The 15,598-nt window shown below is 53.7% G+C and overlaps 7 protein-coding genes across 7 annotated transcripts, besides 10 other annotated features; all 7 read left to right on the top strand.

The window, feature by feature from the left end:
* Positions 1–471, top strand: Tco025E_02365 (amastin; the record flags this gene model as incomplete). The annotated part of the gene is made up of 1 exon (XM_029369292.1): positions 1–471. A coding segment is annotated over one exon (471 nt), but the record flags the coding sequence as incomplete, so codon positions are not given.
* A 553-nt stretch (positions 472–1,024) lies between these two features.
* Positions 1,025–1,049: a microsatellite.
* Positions 1,050–1,371: 322 nt separating this feature from the next.
* Positions 1,372–1,434: a microsatellite.
* A 104-nt stretch (positions 1,435–1,538) lies between these two features.
* Tco025E_02366 (uncharacterized protein) lies at positions 1,539–2,108 on the top strand (the record flags this gene model as incomplete). Its single annotated transcript, XM_029369293.1, has 1 exon — positions 1,539–2,108. The coding sequence occupies one exon, from the start codon at positions 1,539–1,541 to the stop codon at positions 2,106–2,108; it is 570 nt and encodes a 189-aa protein (XP_029230533.1).
* Positions 2,109–2,416: 308 nt separating this feature from the next.
* On the top strand, positions 2,417–6,619 carry Tco025E_02367 (ATP-dependent RNA helicase-like protein; the record flags this gene model as incomplete). The annotated part of the gene is made up of 1 exon (XM_029369294.1): positions 2,417–6,619. The coding sequence occupies one exon, from the start codon at positions 2,417–2,419 to the stop codon at positions 6,617–6,619; it is 4,203 nt and encodes a 1,400-aa protein (XP_029230534.1).
* Positions 6,620–7,045: 426 nt separating this feature from the next.
* Positions 7,046–7,092: a microsatellite.
* Positions 7,070–7,099: a microsatellite.
* Positions 7,100–7,171: 72 nt separating this feature from the next.
* Positions 7,172–8,524, top strand: Tco025E_02368 (uncharacterized protein; the record flags this gene model as incomplete). The annotated part of the gene is made up of 1 exon (XM_029369295.1): positions 7,172–8,524. The coding sequence occupies one exon, from the start codon at positions 7,172–7,174 to the stop codon at positions 8,522–8,524; it is 1,353 nt and encodes a 450-aa protein (XP_029230535.1).
* A 377-nt stretch (positions 8,525–8,901) lies between these two features.
* Positions 8,902–9,606, top strand: Tco025E_02369 (uncharacterized protein; the record flags this gene model as incomplete). Its single annotated transcript, XM_029369296.1, has 1 exon — positions 8,902–9,606. The coding sequence occupies one exon, from the start codon at positions 8,902–8,904 to the stop codon at positions 9,604–9,606; it is 705 nt and encodes a 234-aa protein (XP_029230536.1).
* A 297-nt stretch (positions 9,607–9,903) lies between these two features.
* Positions 9,904–9,930: a microsatellite.
* Positions 9,931–10,280: 350 nt separating this feature from the next.
* Positions 10,281–12,017, top strand: Tco025E_02370 (uncharacterized protein; the record flags this gene model as incomplete). The annotated part of the gene is made up of 1 exon (XM_029369297.1): positions 10,281–12,017. The coding sequence occupies one exon, from the start codon at positions 10,281–10,283 to the stop codon at positions 12,015–12,017; it is 1,737 nt and encodes a 578-aa protein (XP_029230537.1).
* A 115-nt stretch (positions 12,018–12,132) lies between these two features.
* Positions 12,133–12,156: a microsatellite.
* A 78-nt stretch (positions 12,157–12,234) lies between these two features.
* Positions 12,235–12,285: a microsatellite.
* A 653-nt stretch (positions 12,286–12,938) lies between these two features.
* Positions 12,939–12,986: a microsatellite.
* Positions 12,987–13,655: 669 nt separating this feature from the next.
* Positions 13,656–13,681: a microsatellite.
* A 137-nt stretch (positions 13,682–13,818) lies between these two features.
* Tco025E_02371 (uncharacterized protein) lies at positions 13,819–14,286 on the top strand (the record flags this gene model as incomplete). The annotated part of the gene is made up of 1 exon (XM_029369298.1): positions 13,819–14,286. One exon carries the CDS (start codon positions 13,819–13,821, stop codon positions 14,284–14,286), a length of 468 nt encoding a protein of 155 aa, XP_029230538.1.
* A 1,260-nt stretch (positions 14,287–15,546) lies between these two features.
* Positions 15,547–15,577: a microsatellite.
* The last annotated feature ends 21 nt before the right edge of the window (positions 15,578–15,598 follow it).

The following is a 15,598-nucleotide window of genomic DNA, read 5'->3' on the forward strand; positions in this document are numbered from 1 at the left end:
TTCGTGCTGGTCGGGACGCCGCTTGACCAGTTCCGCTTGAAGGGCGAGAAAATCACCACAAACAAGCCGTGTTTGACTTTGTGGGGGTGGAAATTGAAGTGCTACAGCACAAAGTATGAGCTTCGCCCAAGTAAGCTCTACGAAGGTTGCCCTACACTCCTGAAGCACTTCAAAGCCGCAGAGTCGTTTTCCATCATTTCCATTATCCTGCTGCTTGTTGCCGCCATTCTTGGACTGGTGACATGCTGCTGCTGTGGCTGCCTCAGGATCGTCGCGAGTTTGTTGTCGGGCGTTGGAATTGTGACGGTTCTGATTGTTTGGGCACTCATGGCTGATGCGTACAACCGGAGGGTGGGTGGCTGCATGTTAACGCCCTTTAAGGACACACAAAAGTACGGTGCCGGCTTTGCCCTCCTTGTGACTGGATGGTGCATTCTCTTCGTCGCCATCGTGCTTCTCAATGTGCTGTAGGTGTCGCGTATACCGCTATTCTGCACGGATGTAAAAAGCAAAATTGTGCGGTTCAGTTGAGCCCCGCTCGACGTCGCTCTGGGAATGAACTCTGTGGTATGTCATTGGAACTTATTTTATATTATTCATTACCGTTATGCATATGCACTTGTAGCTTCTTCATCCTCTGAGGAGGTTGCAACAAAGGCATTTTCTCATTCGTGCGCGGATGCCGAAGTTGAACCTGAGCGGCTCCTGCCGGATCCGTTTTATCCTCGAAAATACGTATTCGAAGCAAAGAACCTACGGTTTTTGTTTTTCTTTTCTGGTTTGGAAAAACACTCTACCGTGGCCGAGTACAGGTGTGTGTAATTGGAAGGTTTCTGTTAAACTTTATTTTGTACTGGCCTTCGTGCCCACATTATCCCCTGGTTTTTTTTTGAGGGCTGGAGGGTTTACAACGTCCTTGTAGATAATATTTAGGAAGGTAGAGATGTATTATACTGAAAAGCGAGCGCGTGCTTTTTTTTGCCCATTGTGGTGTTTGTGCTTGAGTAGAGGGCATATGTCCTGCTGTTGTTGTTGTTGTTGTTGTTGTTTTTTACTTCATCGTCTTCCGTTTCTGTGCAATGAAAAGAAATAAAATAAAAATGGGTGGGTGGTACGTGATCTCCTGTCCGTGACCGCCCTTCGGCAGCGCCGCACCTGAGAGAAACATTTATGCTTGCCGTTTTTTAAACCCATTTGTAATGCGTACGTGAAAGTTGTGGGTGCGTGCGTAATTGACTATACTGGAAATAAGTGTGGCGGGAAAATCGTAACTAGGAGGGGAAGGAGGGGAAGGGGGCGGGCGGGGGGACACGCAGCAAATGGCATTTGGGGAACTAATGCATCCAAGGATTCTAGAGGCCGGCAGCTGAATTTATTTTATTTTATTTTATTTTTTCTGTGGTTATTGCTCTTGTTGTTGTTGTTGTTGTTTTTCCCCTTTCCTTCTCCCTCAGCTATACGTACAGGGGCATATATATATTTGTTTGCAAATGTTTCAAAGATGTTCCGTTGCTGCGGTTGCCAGAGACATGTCTCGGATGCTCGCCACCGCCGCTGCGGGGTCGGCGGGGCCAGTGAGGGCCATCAGCGGCCGTGCGACTGAGAATGGCCCAGCAGGTAGCTCCACTTCGTCTGCGGAAGTAGCAGACGGCGCGGCGTACCGTGAGCGCCTCATTCAGGAGATATTGTCGCGTGATAAGGAGATATTTGAGCTGAAGCGGCAGCATGAGCTTTCTATGCTGCGGGTGGAGCAAAATCAGCGCCGTGTTTTGAAAGACCAGGAGGACCGTGGCATGTACTATGAACAGAACTGTAACGTGCATACCTTTGACACCGTCTCTGTTGGTCTTTACACGCAAAGGAACACCCTCTACCACACCATGAGTGTCGAGCGGCTGCGAAATGTGAAGCTGCTTCTGACGCTCCTCGTGACGCTTTTGACGTGCTTCTATCTTTACTACCGTTATATGATTAACCCTGATTGGGTCTACGTGGAAAAGCCATTGAAACTGATTGGGAGTCGAGTTGGGGCATTGAATGATATTCGAGCGCACTGGAGCGAACAGGGGGAGGAAAGGATGACGACGCAGTCAAAGCTGCGCGAGTAGAAAATGGCGCTCCCCTCTCGCTGTCTGCCTAACTGTGAGTGGGTGGGTGTGCAATTTTTTCTCTCCATGAACGACAAGTTCAGTCCTCACGCGTGCTGCCATGTTCTCTCTGTGTGTATTCATGTAGGTGTGTATTGCTTGCTTAAAAGTATGTGACCCCGCGAACTGCATTCTCAGCGTCTTTTTCCTTTCTTAGATATCTTGTTTTTTTTTTCTTTGCTTCTTTACCTGAGTTGTCTCTCTTCCTTGGATCGCGCACGAGGCGCCGGTGGAAACGCAAGTGCGAATAAAGCAATCCGCCCGTAATAATGCGACGCCTTGTGCGCGCATCCGCTCCTGTGACGGCCTTGGCCCGCGAAGTGTGGCGCGGTCGTGTTCTCTGGGCCCCTCGTGCGCAACCCCGACATCGTGGGTTTGCTGGGGGCCGTCGTCCAGCAGCTCAACAGGAGGAAGGCAATGTGGGGAGGTCGCGAATAACATTTCACACCGTACCCCCGCTGCAGGTGGACATGCGGGCGGAGTCGCAGGTTGAGTCCTTCTTGAGATCCCAGCTGCGGGGGGCGGAGTCGTCGCCGTCACTGTCAACAAAGCTGCTCTCCGCGCCCAGCGTTTGTGTGGTAAATGTCCCCAGGTCCACCTTGAAGCGGGCCGTGCTGGACTTCCATGTGCGAGGAAGACCGGTGCGGGCAATGGGACAATCTTGCCGCGCAAAAAAAGCCAGGGCACTTTGCTGCATGCACGCAGCGAGGCTCATTGATCACTTTTCGCTAGACGACGTGAACAGCAGCAGTGCCGCGCCTCCGCCACTGGAGGAGGGCACCGAAGAACGCGCTCGTAGTAATTATCTGAAGGATGTGATGTGTGTCCGACGACGTTCTTCCACAACGACCCCGCAGCCAGAAGAATATGCCCGATGGGAAGAGTACGTGAATGAGAGCAAACATTATGTTGAAGTGCAGGAAGAAAGGCGACGAAATGCGGCGTTCGAGCAGCTGCGTATTCCCCTTTCTGGAAACCCATTAGTTGACAGAGCTGCGGTAATGACAGAGCGGGAGCAGCACACCAATCGACTGGCTCTTCAAAAGCTTAACAACGAACTTTTTGGGGCCAGCAGGGATGTGAACGTTATTCGCGTGTCTCAGCGTGTGTTCGTCGCCACGCTCATATTGGACAGCGCATCAAAGTTGGTCGCCACTGGTGTAGCTGCGAGCGCACAAGAGGCGAAGCAACGTGTTGCAATGCATGCGCTTAATATTATCAGGCTTGTGAAGGAGCAACGACAGTCTTGTATCGTGGATGGGAAGGCATCTGTTGATGCAGGCTGTGGAAGCTGCGCCTCCGCTGTCGCCGTGTCCCTCAGCCTTACCCCACGTTACTCAAAAATGCTAGACTTCTTCACACTTCTCTTTGGTGTGGCTCCGTCTCCTACCTTCACGAAGGAGGGACGTTTCTACATTTGCACCATGAAGTTGGACGGGGTGACCTGCACAGGACGAGGCATTAACAGGTTTGAGGCGGAGCGCCAGGCCATCGAAAACACCTTGGGAGAGATGGAGCTGTATGATGAGCGGCTGCATGGCATTAACAGCATCATTGCGCAGTACCCGAGCCTTCAGCCGCAGTGTGTGCCGACGGTCAAACTGCCGGATGGGTTGAAGAATGAGATCCACGCCTTTGTGCAGCGCTGTCATACGGAACTTCACCTGCACGATGATGAAGCTGCGGCGGGAGGCGGCGTTCAGGAGGGCGCACCTGACATGATTTCATCGGACAATTTTCTGGAGGACGAGACCCGATCGACTATCAAGGCCCTGGAGAACGTCACTCGCGATGAGGCCTACGCGCGACGGCTACGCAAACGCCTGTGTGAAGTCAGGGCGAACACGAAATATCTTGAGCTGTTTCACCCCCGTCGCTCAAGCCTGGCGATTGCGTCCGTGGAGCGGGATATACTTGACGCGATGGACCGGCACCGTGTGGCTGTCGTCTGTGGGACCACTGGATGTGGCAAAACAACCCAGGTTCCGCAGTACATCCTTGATAGGGAGATTATGGAGGGACGGGGTGACCGGTGCTGTATCGTCGTGACTCAACCCCGTCGACTGAGTGCGTTTAGTATCGCAGATCGCATCGCAAGTGAGCGCCTGGACGTGGTGGGAAAAGATGTTGGGTATGCCGTGCGGCTGGATGCCCGACCGGGGCGTCACATCACCCTCTGCACCACCGGAGTGCTGCTTCAAATGTTCTCCGGTATGCCGTCACTGGACGCGGTCAGTCACCTTGTCATTGACGAGGTCCATGAGCGGGACATCAACTGCGATGTGGCCCTGGCACTCGTCAAGCAACTTTTGATGAGCGGCAAGAACCCGAACTTGAAAGTGCTGCTCATGAGCGCAACGATGCAGTCTGACATGTTTGCATCCTACTTTGGCGAGGCCCCCGTGATCTCCGTCGAGGGTGCGGTGTACCCGGTGAAGGAGTGCTACCTGGACCACGTGGCCCAGCTTTTCCAGCGCTCCTCCCTTCCTGGGTACTACAGCCGCATGTTTGACTCCCTCAGCAGCGCGACCACATCACAGCGTCGCACCACGCACCGCAACAGAGGTGGGAGTCGCGGGGTAAAGTGGCAACTCACAACGCCGCTAAAGACAGACTATGCTCTCCTTGCACGTCTCATTGAACGAAGTGTGGTGGTGGATCTTCACGGAGAGGTTGCGGGTAAATCTGTTCTTGTGTTCCTCCCAGGCTGGAAGGAGCTGGTGGCGGCAAAGCAGGCTCTTGAGGCTCTAGCGGGTGAGAAGCGATATCATATTATTCTCTTACACTCCTCCGTAGACGCACGGAAGCAGAGGGAGTGTTTTTTGCCCGCGCCCGAAGGATGTGTGAAAGTGGTACTCGCCACAAACATTGCTGAGAGTGGTATCACCATTGACGATGCGGCGGTGGTGATTGACACCGGTCTGATCAAGCAAACCTCGTGGGTGTCGCGTGTGCGTGAACCGCATCAGGAGCATCACGCCTCTTCGTATTCCACTCAACTTGCTCTACAGTATGCAAGCCGCGCCAACTGCACGCAACGCAAAGGCCGTGCTGGGCGCACGCAAGGTGGAATTTGTTATCGTCTCTTTCCACGAGAGGTTTGGGATGTGCTGCCTTCCTTTCAAGAGGCGGAAATTCACCGTGTTCCACTCACGCAAGTCCTGCTTACGCTCTTGTCACTTGGTCACACAAACCCTAAAGAGACGCTTCAAACGTTTATTGAGCCGCCCTCTAAGAAAAATGTTGAGGCCTCAATGCGACAACTGCAAAGTTTGGGGGCAGTGACAGCGGCTGAGAAGTTAACGCCGCTTGGGTTGTACCTCTCGCGGCTGCCGTGTGACCCGCGCATTGGCAAGATGATTATGATGGGCGCGGTGCTGCGTTGCCTGGATTCTGCCCTAACGATGGCGGCAACGGCGGATGTCAGTCCATTTGTAGCTGGCCGCGAGTTCTCCTTTGAGGTGCGACAGCGACGTCATCTCTTTTCGATGGGCTCACAGAGCGACCACATCTCTGCCTTGAATGCCTACAACGCCTTCTGTGGTCGCCAAGGGGATGCCGCCTTCGCCAACGAAAACTATCTCCACGCGGGTAACATGCGGATAGTCTCCCGTTACAAGCAACAGTACCGTGACATCCTGCGTCGCTCGGGGTTTATACGAGACGGGGAATCCAGCTCGCCTGAAGCCCTTGACGAAGACTTCATCGCGCCCAACGATGGTGCAGCGGCGCCGCTGCACGTTGACTCCGGTCCACTGTCGCTTGATGCCGCGGACGTCACACTCGCTAAGGCCTGCCTCAGTGCAACGCTCTTTCCTAACGTTGCCGTGCTGGACCCCACCCCGTTGCTGCAAGGTGGTAAGAGAGCGAAGACACTGGTGATGCGCACCGCCACGCACAGCAGCATCGCACCTTCCAAAGATAGTGCTTGTCGTCGCCTTGGACCTCCCCGCGTCAATGGTGTTCTAACTTCAAAGGAGTTCTTTGCTGCCGATGCAGGGCGTGGTGACAATGCCCCTGTCATCCCCTCCATGTTTTACATGTACCAAAGCATTTTTTGCGTAAAGGAGTCGAGGGAAGAGTTTCTCACGCAGGTCTCCTCAGTCAGTCTGTGGGCACTGCTGCTCTTTGGCGTCGGTGAGGCGGAGATGCGGTTTGACCCGCTTCTGCAACTCTGTGTTGTCGGGGGATGGATAGGCATACACATCGACGCCAGCTCCTTCGCCGCGTTGCACGCACTTCGCTCCACCCTGCACACCTGCGTCTGGAGAAAGTACCAGAAACCGGACGACGGGAAGAACAATGAGGCACTTGAGGTTCTCCGACGCCTCTGCAAAGATGTGTTAAAGTCACCACCAAATGATAAGGAGCAGTATGTCAATCGTCTTGTCGACACCGGGCGTATCCTCTCTCCCTCACGGCTTGAGCCGCTCATCACAGACCCCAGTGACGATAGTGATGCATGGGAATGATACCTGCACATATTGGCATGAGGCAGCGAAGATTTCAAAGCAAAAAAAAAAAGCCTTCAATTCACCTTTTATTATTCTTTCCTTCGCGCTGCTCACAGACATTTACATAAGGGGCTCACCTTATCTTTCACCTACATTATTTTTGCTACTACTACTCTGGGCGAATGGGGAGCTTTTGTGCGGAGCGCAATGTGTTTCTATAGCGGTGAAGTGGATGGTGGCGGTGCTGCCTTTTGTATTCATCAGCATATCTCCTTTGCTCTTGTTGTTGCTGGCGGGGACGGGCATGAGGGGTGCGCTCCTCGGCACTTCCCCACTTGTGCTGCTTCTTTTCCTCCGTGTGCCAGAGAGGGGAGAAGGAGGGAAGGGGGGGGCGAGCGCATAACTGTTGTGGCCGCATCTTCCCAAGGTGTGTACCTGCCTAGCTGTGCGTGTGTGTGTGTCTTCATGTGTTGTTGGTTTGTTGTTGTTGTTTTTTTTTCGTCGCACCCAAACTTTCTCTCTCTCTGACGTCTTGACGCAAACAGAATACAACGGGCGCGGTGGCGCGCGATGTCATCGCGTGGCAACATCAGCAAAGACGCAAGCCCTTATGTCTGTCTCTCGGCCCACTGTGATTTACTCCACTTTGTCGGTCCGGTGCCTCATCCGTACGGTGGGCCCACGCCGCAGACAATTGCGGAACGCGCCGCGCAATATGCCCGTTTTTCTTGTGACTCCTGTGAGACGGCACCGACGGTGACGGTGCAATGCGAACACCCGCTCTTTCCGCCCCTTCCAGTCACGAGGACCGTCGACGGGGCGGCATCGTTCCCGCTGAACGGCATTGAACTGGCACGATGGGCGTACCGCGAGAGCTTCGACACCGCTGCGGCGCAACCGCAACTGGACCCAGGCGAGAAGAAACACGGCGGCTCTCTTCCGCCCTCGCAGGGTGACTCCGGCAGAATAATGCGTGGACCCATGCTCTCACAGCCACCACCCGCAGCACCGCCCGAGGAAGCTGCATCCGCTGCGGTATCTGGAAATATTCTTTACACCGTGAACTTTCACGCGCTGCGGCGCACTCTCCTGCAGGCACTATTTATTTTGCGTCTCCCAAAGCGAAGCCCCGCAGCCTCCTTCACATTGTATATGCATGACCCGAGCCCTTCGGGGATCACAAGTTTCTTTGTCCTCCCTCGATGCGCGGAACAGGTGACGGTGCTGGCACACCCTGCGAGGGTGAGTCTCAGCGTTGCGAGAAGCACCGACGGTGATACCCTCCACTGCTCGTGTCAATGCCACCCTGGGAAGGATGCGGCAGAGAAGACGGGCCTCTACTCACCACTAGTCTGGGAATTAAACGAGTGGGGTAAAGGAAAATATGACTCCCCCGAGCCTGTGGAGTTGGATCATTTTCTCACTGCGACAATGATTCCCGCGTTGTTTGCGCTTCCTGAGCATCTCTCCCGACTCACAGAAAGTGAAGCCGCTCAGCTGTCGCAGGCTGTTGGTTGGACTCAGAGACGCTCATTTCACCTTTTGGCACTCATTGCACACTGCGTGTGGTGCGAAAAAGTAGTCCTGTACATCATGAGCCGTAGCAGTGAGTCAACAGCTTCGTGTGGACGCTGGAAATCGCGTCTGATGTCACGGGACAGCGCCTCGTTGGACTCCACTGACAAGTGGGAGTCAACGCTGTTGCTTTACCCCACAGCGTTTCATGATGGGCGCCTTCATTCGCACGGCACGGGACGGCGCTTAGAGGTCGCTGACTCCTCCGCCAGCTCGTGCGCCGCGTTGCTTCGGGTAAGACTCAGGGGGTGCGATGAGCAGATAAACTGGGAATGGGGTGGTGAGGCGCCTCACGCATCCTCCGGAAGTTTGAGTGACCTCGCAGAGCTACATGCGAGGAAGAGGTAATGACTGTGTCGGTGGATGTGCCGAGTGCAGGGAACAGGGACGCGGAAGGAAGAAGGATAAATACAAAAAAAAAAGCGGGAGCGAGCCAACCAACGAGGTCACACTGCTGCTTTCCTTCTACAGGCGGAGCAGAGGGGATGTCAGTGTGGGCTCCGCGGCATGTTTTGCCAACAAATATGCCTCTCTGTTTATTTTTGGTTCATCTTCACGCCATCTGTTTCCTTCCTTGCACTTTATGGCAGAGAAAGTATCTTGATTAGCGAAGAAGAGGCAAACCGCAACGTAAAAAGAACGAAGGAAAAAATCAGGTGTGTTCAACTGTTTTCATTGCTTTTGTGTCCTACAACTCCGTAGTAAAGTAAGGAAAAGAAGCGACAATGATCCTGTACAGCTTCCTCGTTGCCCTTGTGGCACTCTTCTTTAGCAGTGTTGTGTCGGCGTCGGACCGCTGCCGCCCCATTGAGAAACTGCGAGGCATCAACCCGAATATCCTTGCCCTGCCGAACGTAACATTTTTCTTAGGTAATGAGTACTTCTGTGCTGAGAATGCTCCTCGCCAATTCCACTGCCAGTGCAGCGTTGCCTCCGTCTGTACGAAGCAAGAGGATCCTTGGGGTAGGGATATTGGGGTGTGCAGCTGCTGCCCCTGGTGGATGATTATTCTATTTGTCGTGCTTGGCGCCGTCATGGTAGCGTCCGTGAGTACTGTCCTCTACGTCTGGTGCTGCCGTGGGAAGTGGTGGTGGGACGGGTATCCGCCGCCGGTTAAGTTTGTCATGTGCCGCCGCGGACCCGCCACTGTTGTACCCACCACAGGACCGCTGCCACCGAACCTCTTTCGCGGATACCGTATTTCAGACTTTGTGAGCGGAGCAGCCGAGCCGCAGCCAACGCGCGTGGCCGCCGCGGCAAGTAGCAACGATGAGTCAAGGCGTGTGCCCAATGAGTACCCACAGCAGTCGCAACAACAGTCACAACAACAGCAGCAACGACAACAAGCACAAGTTCGCCTTTGTGAGCGGAACTCATGGCTTTCCCCACCCGAGGCATCCCGAGGTGTCGAGAGCACGCTGCGGCGCTGAACTCCACGACCTCATGTCGCCCCCATCCATGGGCCACCGTTCGAGGATGCCGTGGTCCACCCACCACACCGTTCATAAGCAAGTAAAGGACGGAGGGGGAAAAGCAAAAGGGTATTAAACTGAATTTTTTTGGTGTCAAAACAAAGACAAAAAAATGGGCTGTTCATTTTGTTAGTTTTTTTTTACTACTTCTGTCTTCGTCGAACGACTCCCAACGCCTGGGCCCCAGCAGTGTTGTTACTCCACGTAGTTTATTTGTTCCCACGTGGCACTCAAGCACATGCGAATAATATGGCTTTCTTCTGGTTGTTGTTGTTGTTTTTGGGAGGCCTCTCCTGTACCAGTGGAGAAGCTGGATGCCGTTGTGGAGAAAAAGAAAATGGATTTTAAGCCTGAGGCACGCTGGAAATTCGATTCCGTGTGTAGGGTAGGGGCGACGAATCGTGCTTCGCCGCGCCCCTTCGTTGCGGCAACATGTATCCTTCCTACTTGCTTCCCCACTAGGCAAATATCCCCGAATACTCTCTTGTGGTTGTCCGCCGCGGCAATCTGCGGTGCTTCAAGTTCAGTTTCCCTTTTATCTTTTTCTGCTATATCTTATTATTTTAAGGGCTGTGTGGTGAACATTACTCATTTAGCATAGAGACGACGACACAGCACGGCGGCAGAGAAATATGTCCGCAGATCTCTCTGGTTTGACTACGAGCGGTACTGCAGGCGCTGCGACGTACATGGAAGAAATCATCCTACAGAATGAGGCCCTCCTCCTTGAGGTTGAGCAACTGCGCTCCCTCGTAAAAGGGAAGGGGCTTGACCAGCTGCATCGACTGCGTGACGAGAATGAAAGCCTTCGGCAGCAACTAAAGCTCTCCGAGTCGAAACTAGCGGAGAGGACGCATCAGCTGGAGGTGCTTGAGGCCGCGTATGACCGCTTTGACGGGGTCCATTCCGTCATGCAGGAACTGACGGAGCAGCGTAACGTTCTTTCCGAAATGAGGGAGCAGTGCGCCACGCTTGAGCAGCAGAACTCGGCGCTTAAGAGTGAGTTGGTCAAGTTGAGTCACTCGGAAGACGAGGCGCGAAGTTCCCTGCAGGAAACAGAACAACGTTGCCAGATGTTGAAAGAGGAAGCGATAAAATTGCGTGTTTCCATGGAGAAGATGAAGTCAGACTTAGCTACTATTGAAACTTCAAAGTGTTCGGCGGAGAGGGCGCTGGAAGAGGCCAAACTCGCCAATGCGGAGTTGCGGGCCCACTCACAAGCCTTGGAGAATAAGTGCGAGGCCCTCAACGCGCGTCTCTGTGAAACTGAATGTGAAGCCAGGGAATACTCGCGGATCAAGACTGAGAAGCAGATTGGGGCAGAGAAGGAACTGCAGGAGCTGCGTGACGAAGCAGCGGCGAGGGAGACAAGGTTGCGGGCAGTGGAGCAGCTGCGAGCGGAGCTGCAAGAGGAACTGCGTGTAACAAAGGCTGCACTTGCGGCGCAGGAAGAAAGTGCCTCAAAGGCGCTTCTGCAACAGAGAGATCAGTTGGAGGAAACGCTGCGGCGGGAGTCTGCGGAGCTGAGGCAGGCGCTGGAGGCCAGGGAGCGGTCCCTGAGGGAGCAGCTGACGCAGAACATGGTTCTGAAGGAAGAAGTCACACTACTGAGCGCTGAAAAGGAGCTTCTGAGGAGTCGCCAGCAGGAATTGCCTCCTGGCGTCTCGCGTCTTAAAAAACGATTAAAGGAGCTCAGTGATGAAACCTCCAAGAAGGAGGCACTACAGCAAAGGTTCCAGAATATGCTTACAAGCAGTACAGCAACTAACAGTGATATTAAGCACCTTTTTGAGCAGATGCTGGACTATCAGGAACGACGAGACGAGGAGATGCTGACGATGGTGGCCGTTGAACGGATTAAAAAGGACGACATGGAGAAGGTGTACGAAGGCAAGCTGGGGAAACTTCACGCCGAGCTGAAAAACCTCACCTATGAAATTCATACCCTGAAAAATGAGCGGGGCGGCGCAGTCGCTGAAATAGCATCAGCAGGATCATTACTGCTATCGCCTGGTGCCACGCAGGATGGAGCCGTAGCGGCAGGAGGCAACCAAAGACAAAGACCACTGGCGTCACAAGCGAATGTCAAGGCACCAGTGCCATCGGTCCCAAACGAGACGCTGGGTCCTGTCGCCAGGGCTGGCGGCGGCGGCGATGGTGTTGGTGGTAGTGATAGCAATGTTCTGGACAATTTGTGGCGTCCTCTCTCAGAAAGAGCAGATGGAGGAAATGCAACGGTGCAGTCTCTGCGCCCGGTCCCTTTGTGTTCCCCACAAGTGAGGCATGCAGAGTTGCTGGTTTGTTCCCGGTGTACGCTTCATAATAAACCAGGCAGTACAGTTTGTGAAGCCTGCGGTTTCTCCCTCTGAAAGGGAACGTTGGGCACGGAATAAGGATGTGATGCTCTCTTAAACGAGGGAATGATTTAAAACGGCGCTTGTACATTATATATTAACAATGCACCGCATGAAGGTATAACATCTCACAACAACAACAACAAAAGAAACAGAAGGGCCGCCAAGACTGTGAGCACTCTCCCAGTTCAAGCGTGTGTCAAACCTTCTGCATGCTGTGGTTGAGTTTTAAATTGTTATTATTATTTTTTTGTTTGTGTATGCTATTGCTGTTGATGTGGTTTATAGGGCGAGAACAAGGTGGTTCTTACGGCCCCGACGGAGGTATCACACAGAGTTGGCCTCTTCCATGCCTCTGGGTACGAGACGCCGGGGTGGGGGGAAGAGGAAAGAGGTAGCGCACGTGCGTCCCCCTTGGATTGGCTTGTGCTTCCCTGCCTCTTCCCTTGGGCCGCGGCGTGGTTGAGGAGCGAGTGTTTGGACGTGAGTTTGGATTAGCGCGCGCCTGTCGTGCGCGTTGCTCTGAGGCCGCAAGGCCCACTCGCTCAGCTGTGGAGGGGTTGGCTGTGGGAATTGATCTACCGTGCTGCTTTCAGTTTTCTTCCGTGGCCCGGAAGACGGGGAAGCTTGTGGGGGGGCGAAGACATCAGCCGCAGGAAGACGAGAGGAAGGAGAAAAGGAGGGCGGGGTCAAAGGAAGTTTCATGCATAGGAAAAGCAATCCTTCTTTATTTCTCACTCCTTCACTTGCGAAGGGAGTGGGCGTGGGGCGTTAGCCCCGTGACGTCGACAAGCTTCCCTCTGCCGTTCTGTCTGCCCACAACCTATGCGGTGACGTCTGTCTGTGTATGCTGGCGCTGCATAAGGCATGCGTTGTGATGGGACGAGGTGCGTATTTCGAATGAAATCCAGGGCGTTGCTGGGGAAAAGTACGCAAATAAATAAATACATGCATGCACGTACATTTATATATATATATATAAATGCGTGTGCATATTCTTTTTTTTGTCGGCGTGAGCGCCTTTCCCGCAGGTAAGAGGTGGACGTTTTACAGGCTTCTGCAAGGAAGGAATTGAGAGGCGATAACTTTTCTCAACTATGGCGTGTACATGCACCCGCCGCAGCGCAGCGTCTAATGATTCCCAGCGAAAAACAAAAAGAAAACCACATATGAGGACGCAATGCACGTCATTCATTCCATTCTTGTTGACATAAACAAAACATCTCTCTATATGTGGTCGACCCCCCACGGCATGCAATCAGCTGCAGCTGCGACACCATTAGGGCCCATCCGTTCATCTGTGCTTGTGCGTATGTACATGTAATTATATGCCGGCTATACGAGGCTCACTCAATGACTTCCTTCGCCTTTTCTTTTTCTCACCTTGCCGCCCCGTTTGCCGCTGGTTGTGTGGTTGCTGTCCTGCTATCCGGACTCCTTTCGCCACGTGTGCTCTCCTCCCACGCGCGGTGATTGTGTGCTGTCTTGCTTGGAATCGCACCAACCTGACCGACTCTGCTGCGCCAACGCGCCGTTGCATCAAAGTGCCACACACACGGTGCAAACACGCCCACCCGACAAGAGCGATAATTATATTCAACTCTTCCAGTGGTGGAGTGCGACTTCTCTTGGACGCCCAGCGAAATCGCAAAAAATAATAATAATAATAATAATAATAACTCGGGTCTTTACGATAAACGCGAAGTGAACCGAAACACTCCAAGTATAATAATCGACTAGCCAGAAAACTTTTTTAAAAGAAAAAGGAGGAAAGAAAGGCTTGGGATTTTTTTTCTACTATTCAACAAGACACAGAATGGAGATCATCGATAGGCCGCTCAGTGAAATCATCAAGGAGCAGAAGATCGGTGAGAGCCTGCGTAAGAACCGTCGTGGTGGCGGTGGGCGCGGTGGGGAGCAGAATACCCGCGGCGGCGGACGCGGCACGTCCCGCAGCGGCCGCGGAAACCGAACGGCGGGGCGAGGTGGCCGTGGCACGGGCGCCCAGGAGCCGGGGCGCCGTCAACGCCGCCATCTGCGTCCTCGTGGCAACGGCGAACGCCTCCGTCGCCTTGGATTCAACTCCGAAAATCGTGGTGGCCTCAGTGCTCGTTATAGGCGCCGCAACGCAGTGGACGCCGGCGACGGACGCCGTGATCGCTCTGTGAAGAGCTCCGCCGCACAGCGCCGCGGAATGGCGGCAGAGGAGCGCAACGACCGTATCAGGGACTCGCGCCGGCGCGAGGCCCTCTTGCGCGCCCGCTCCCGCTTCTCCCGCGACTAGAATGGGGAAGAGTAACGTGGAGGCCCGCATGCTGACGGAAAACGGCAAGGTAGAATGACCACCTCTTCCCTTTGCTTGGTTTGTCTCGTCCTCTTTCCTTCGCCCCTTCCCCGCTCGGTCAAACGCCCACTCACCGCGGGTGCCACTGGCACATCGCGTCGCCCCCTCCTCCTCATTGCGCGCGGAGGGAGGGGGGTGCGGAGAATACCCGCTCGAGAAGAAGAGCGATGCGAACGATGGACGAGGGGCGGGGGCGGCGACAAGCGTTAGATGCGCCGGATGGATTCATGCAAAGACGGGGGTAAGAGCGTGTTTTATTAAAGGAACGAAGGTCAAAGGGCACCAAACGCGGAATGCCACGGAAGAATTTATTTAACTCGGAGAGGAAAAAACAAGAGGTAAACAAATGGGAGTAATAAATTAATGAAAAAGGAGGGGAGGAGTAGGGTGAAGTGTGCGCAGAATGATGCAGGCAAAAGCAGGAACGACGCTGGAAAGGAGGGAAAAAAGCTCTTGAGTGAGGGGGTGGAGAAATTCCTGGATATAGCACCTTTTTTTTTTGCTTCTGTGTTCTTCTAAAGGTTGTGTCTGCATGACTTCAAACAAGGGCCCGAAATGAGCGCACATTCATGCATCTTCCACACACGCATATGGATGCCTTGCTTCTCTTTCTCTCTCCCGCCTCTGTGAGTACTGCATGTACGAATATCTGCGTGTATGTGTGAGTTGTTGTTTTTTTCCCCATGCGTATGCCAACCGTCATATAGAACCTAATATATTATGGACAGGAGCTGTGGAGAATATCCACAAGGGAAGCAAAAAAGAAAAAAACGGCGGGACTATTGAAGAAGAGACGGTAATGGCGAAATACGGCGGCACACACGCCCCCCCCCCCCTCCCCATGCGCCTAACCACGTATGGGCGCAACAGAAGAAGACGAAGTTGGCGCCGAACTCCCGCCCTTTCATTTCTGTCGATGTGTACCACACCTTTGCATCCTGCGGATGCCAAAATATATCCTTCCCGTTTTTTTCTTTGCTTTTCCGTGGATGTGGGAAGGAGGAAGAAGAACGAAAAAAAAAAGGCGGGTGTGTGGGGCTGTGGAGGGCCGTATCCCACTCAGCTTTCTGCCGCATTTGCATTCATCTCTGCCCGTCGGCAGGGTCGGGAAGGCTCCGTGCGACACTGGCAGGCGGATAGAGTAAGGCAACTGCATAGTTGCTTGCGGGCACGCATACTTGGCCTGTTGCATCTCTGGGAGTGTGTGTGTGTGTGTGTGTGTGTGTGTGTGGTGGGTGGGTGTTTCACTGAC

Source organism: Trypanosoma conorhini (assembly GCF_003719485.1).
Source record: "Trypanosoma conorhini strain 025E chromosome Unknown Tco_14.4_contig_00092, whole genome shotgun sequence".
NCBI lineage: Eukaryota > Euglenozoa > Kinetoplastea > Trypanosomatida > Trypanosomatidae > Trypanosoma > Trypanosoma conorhini.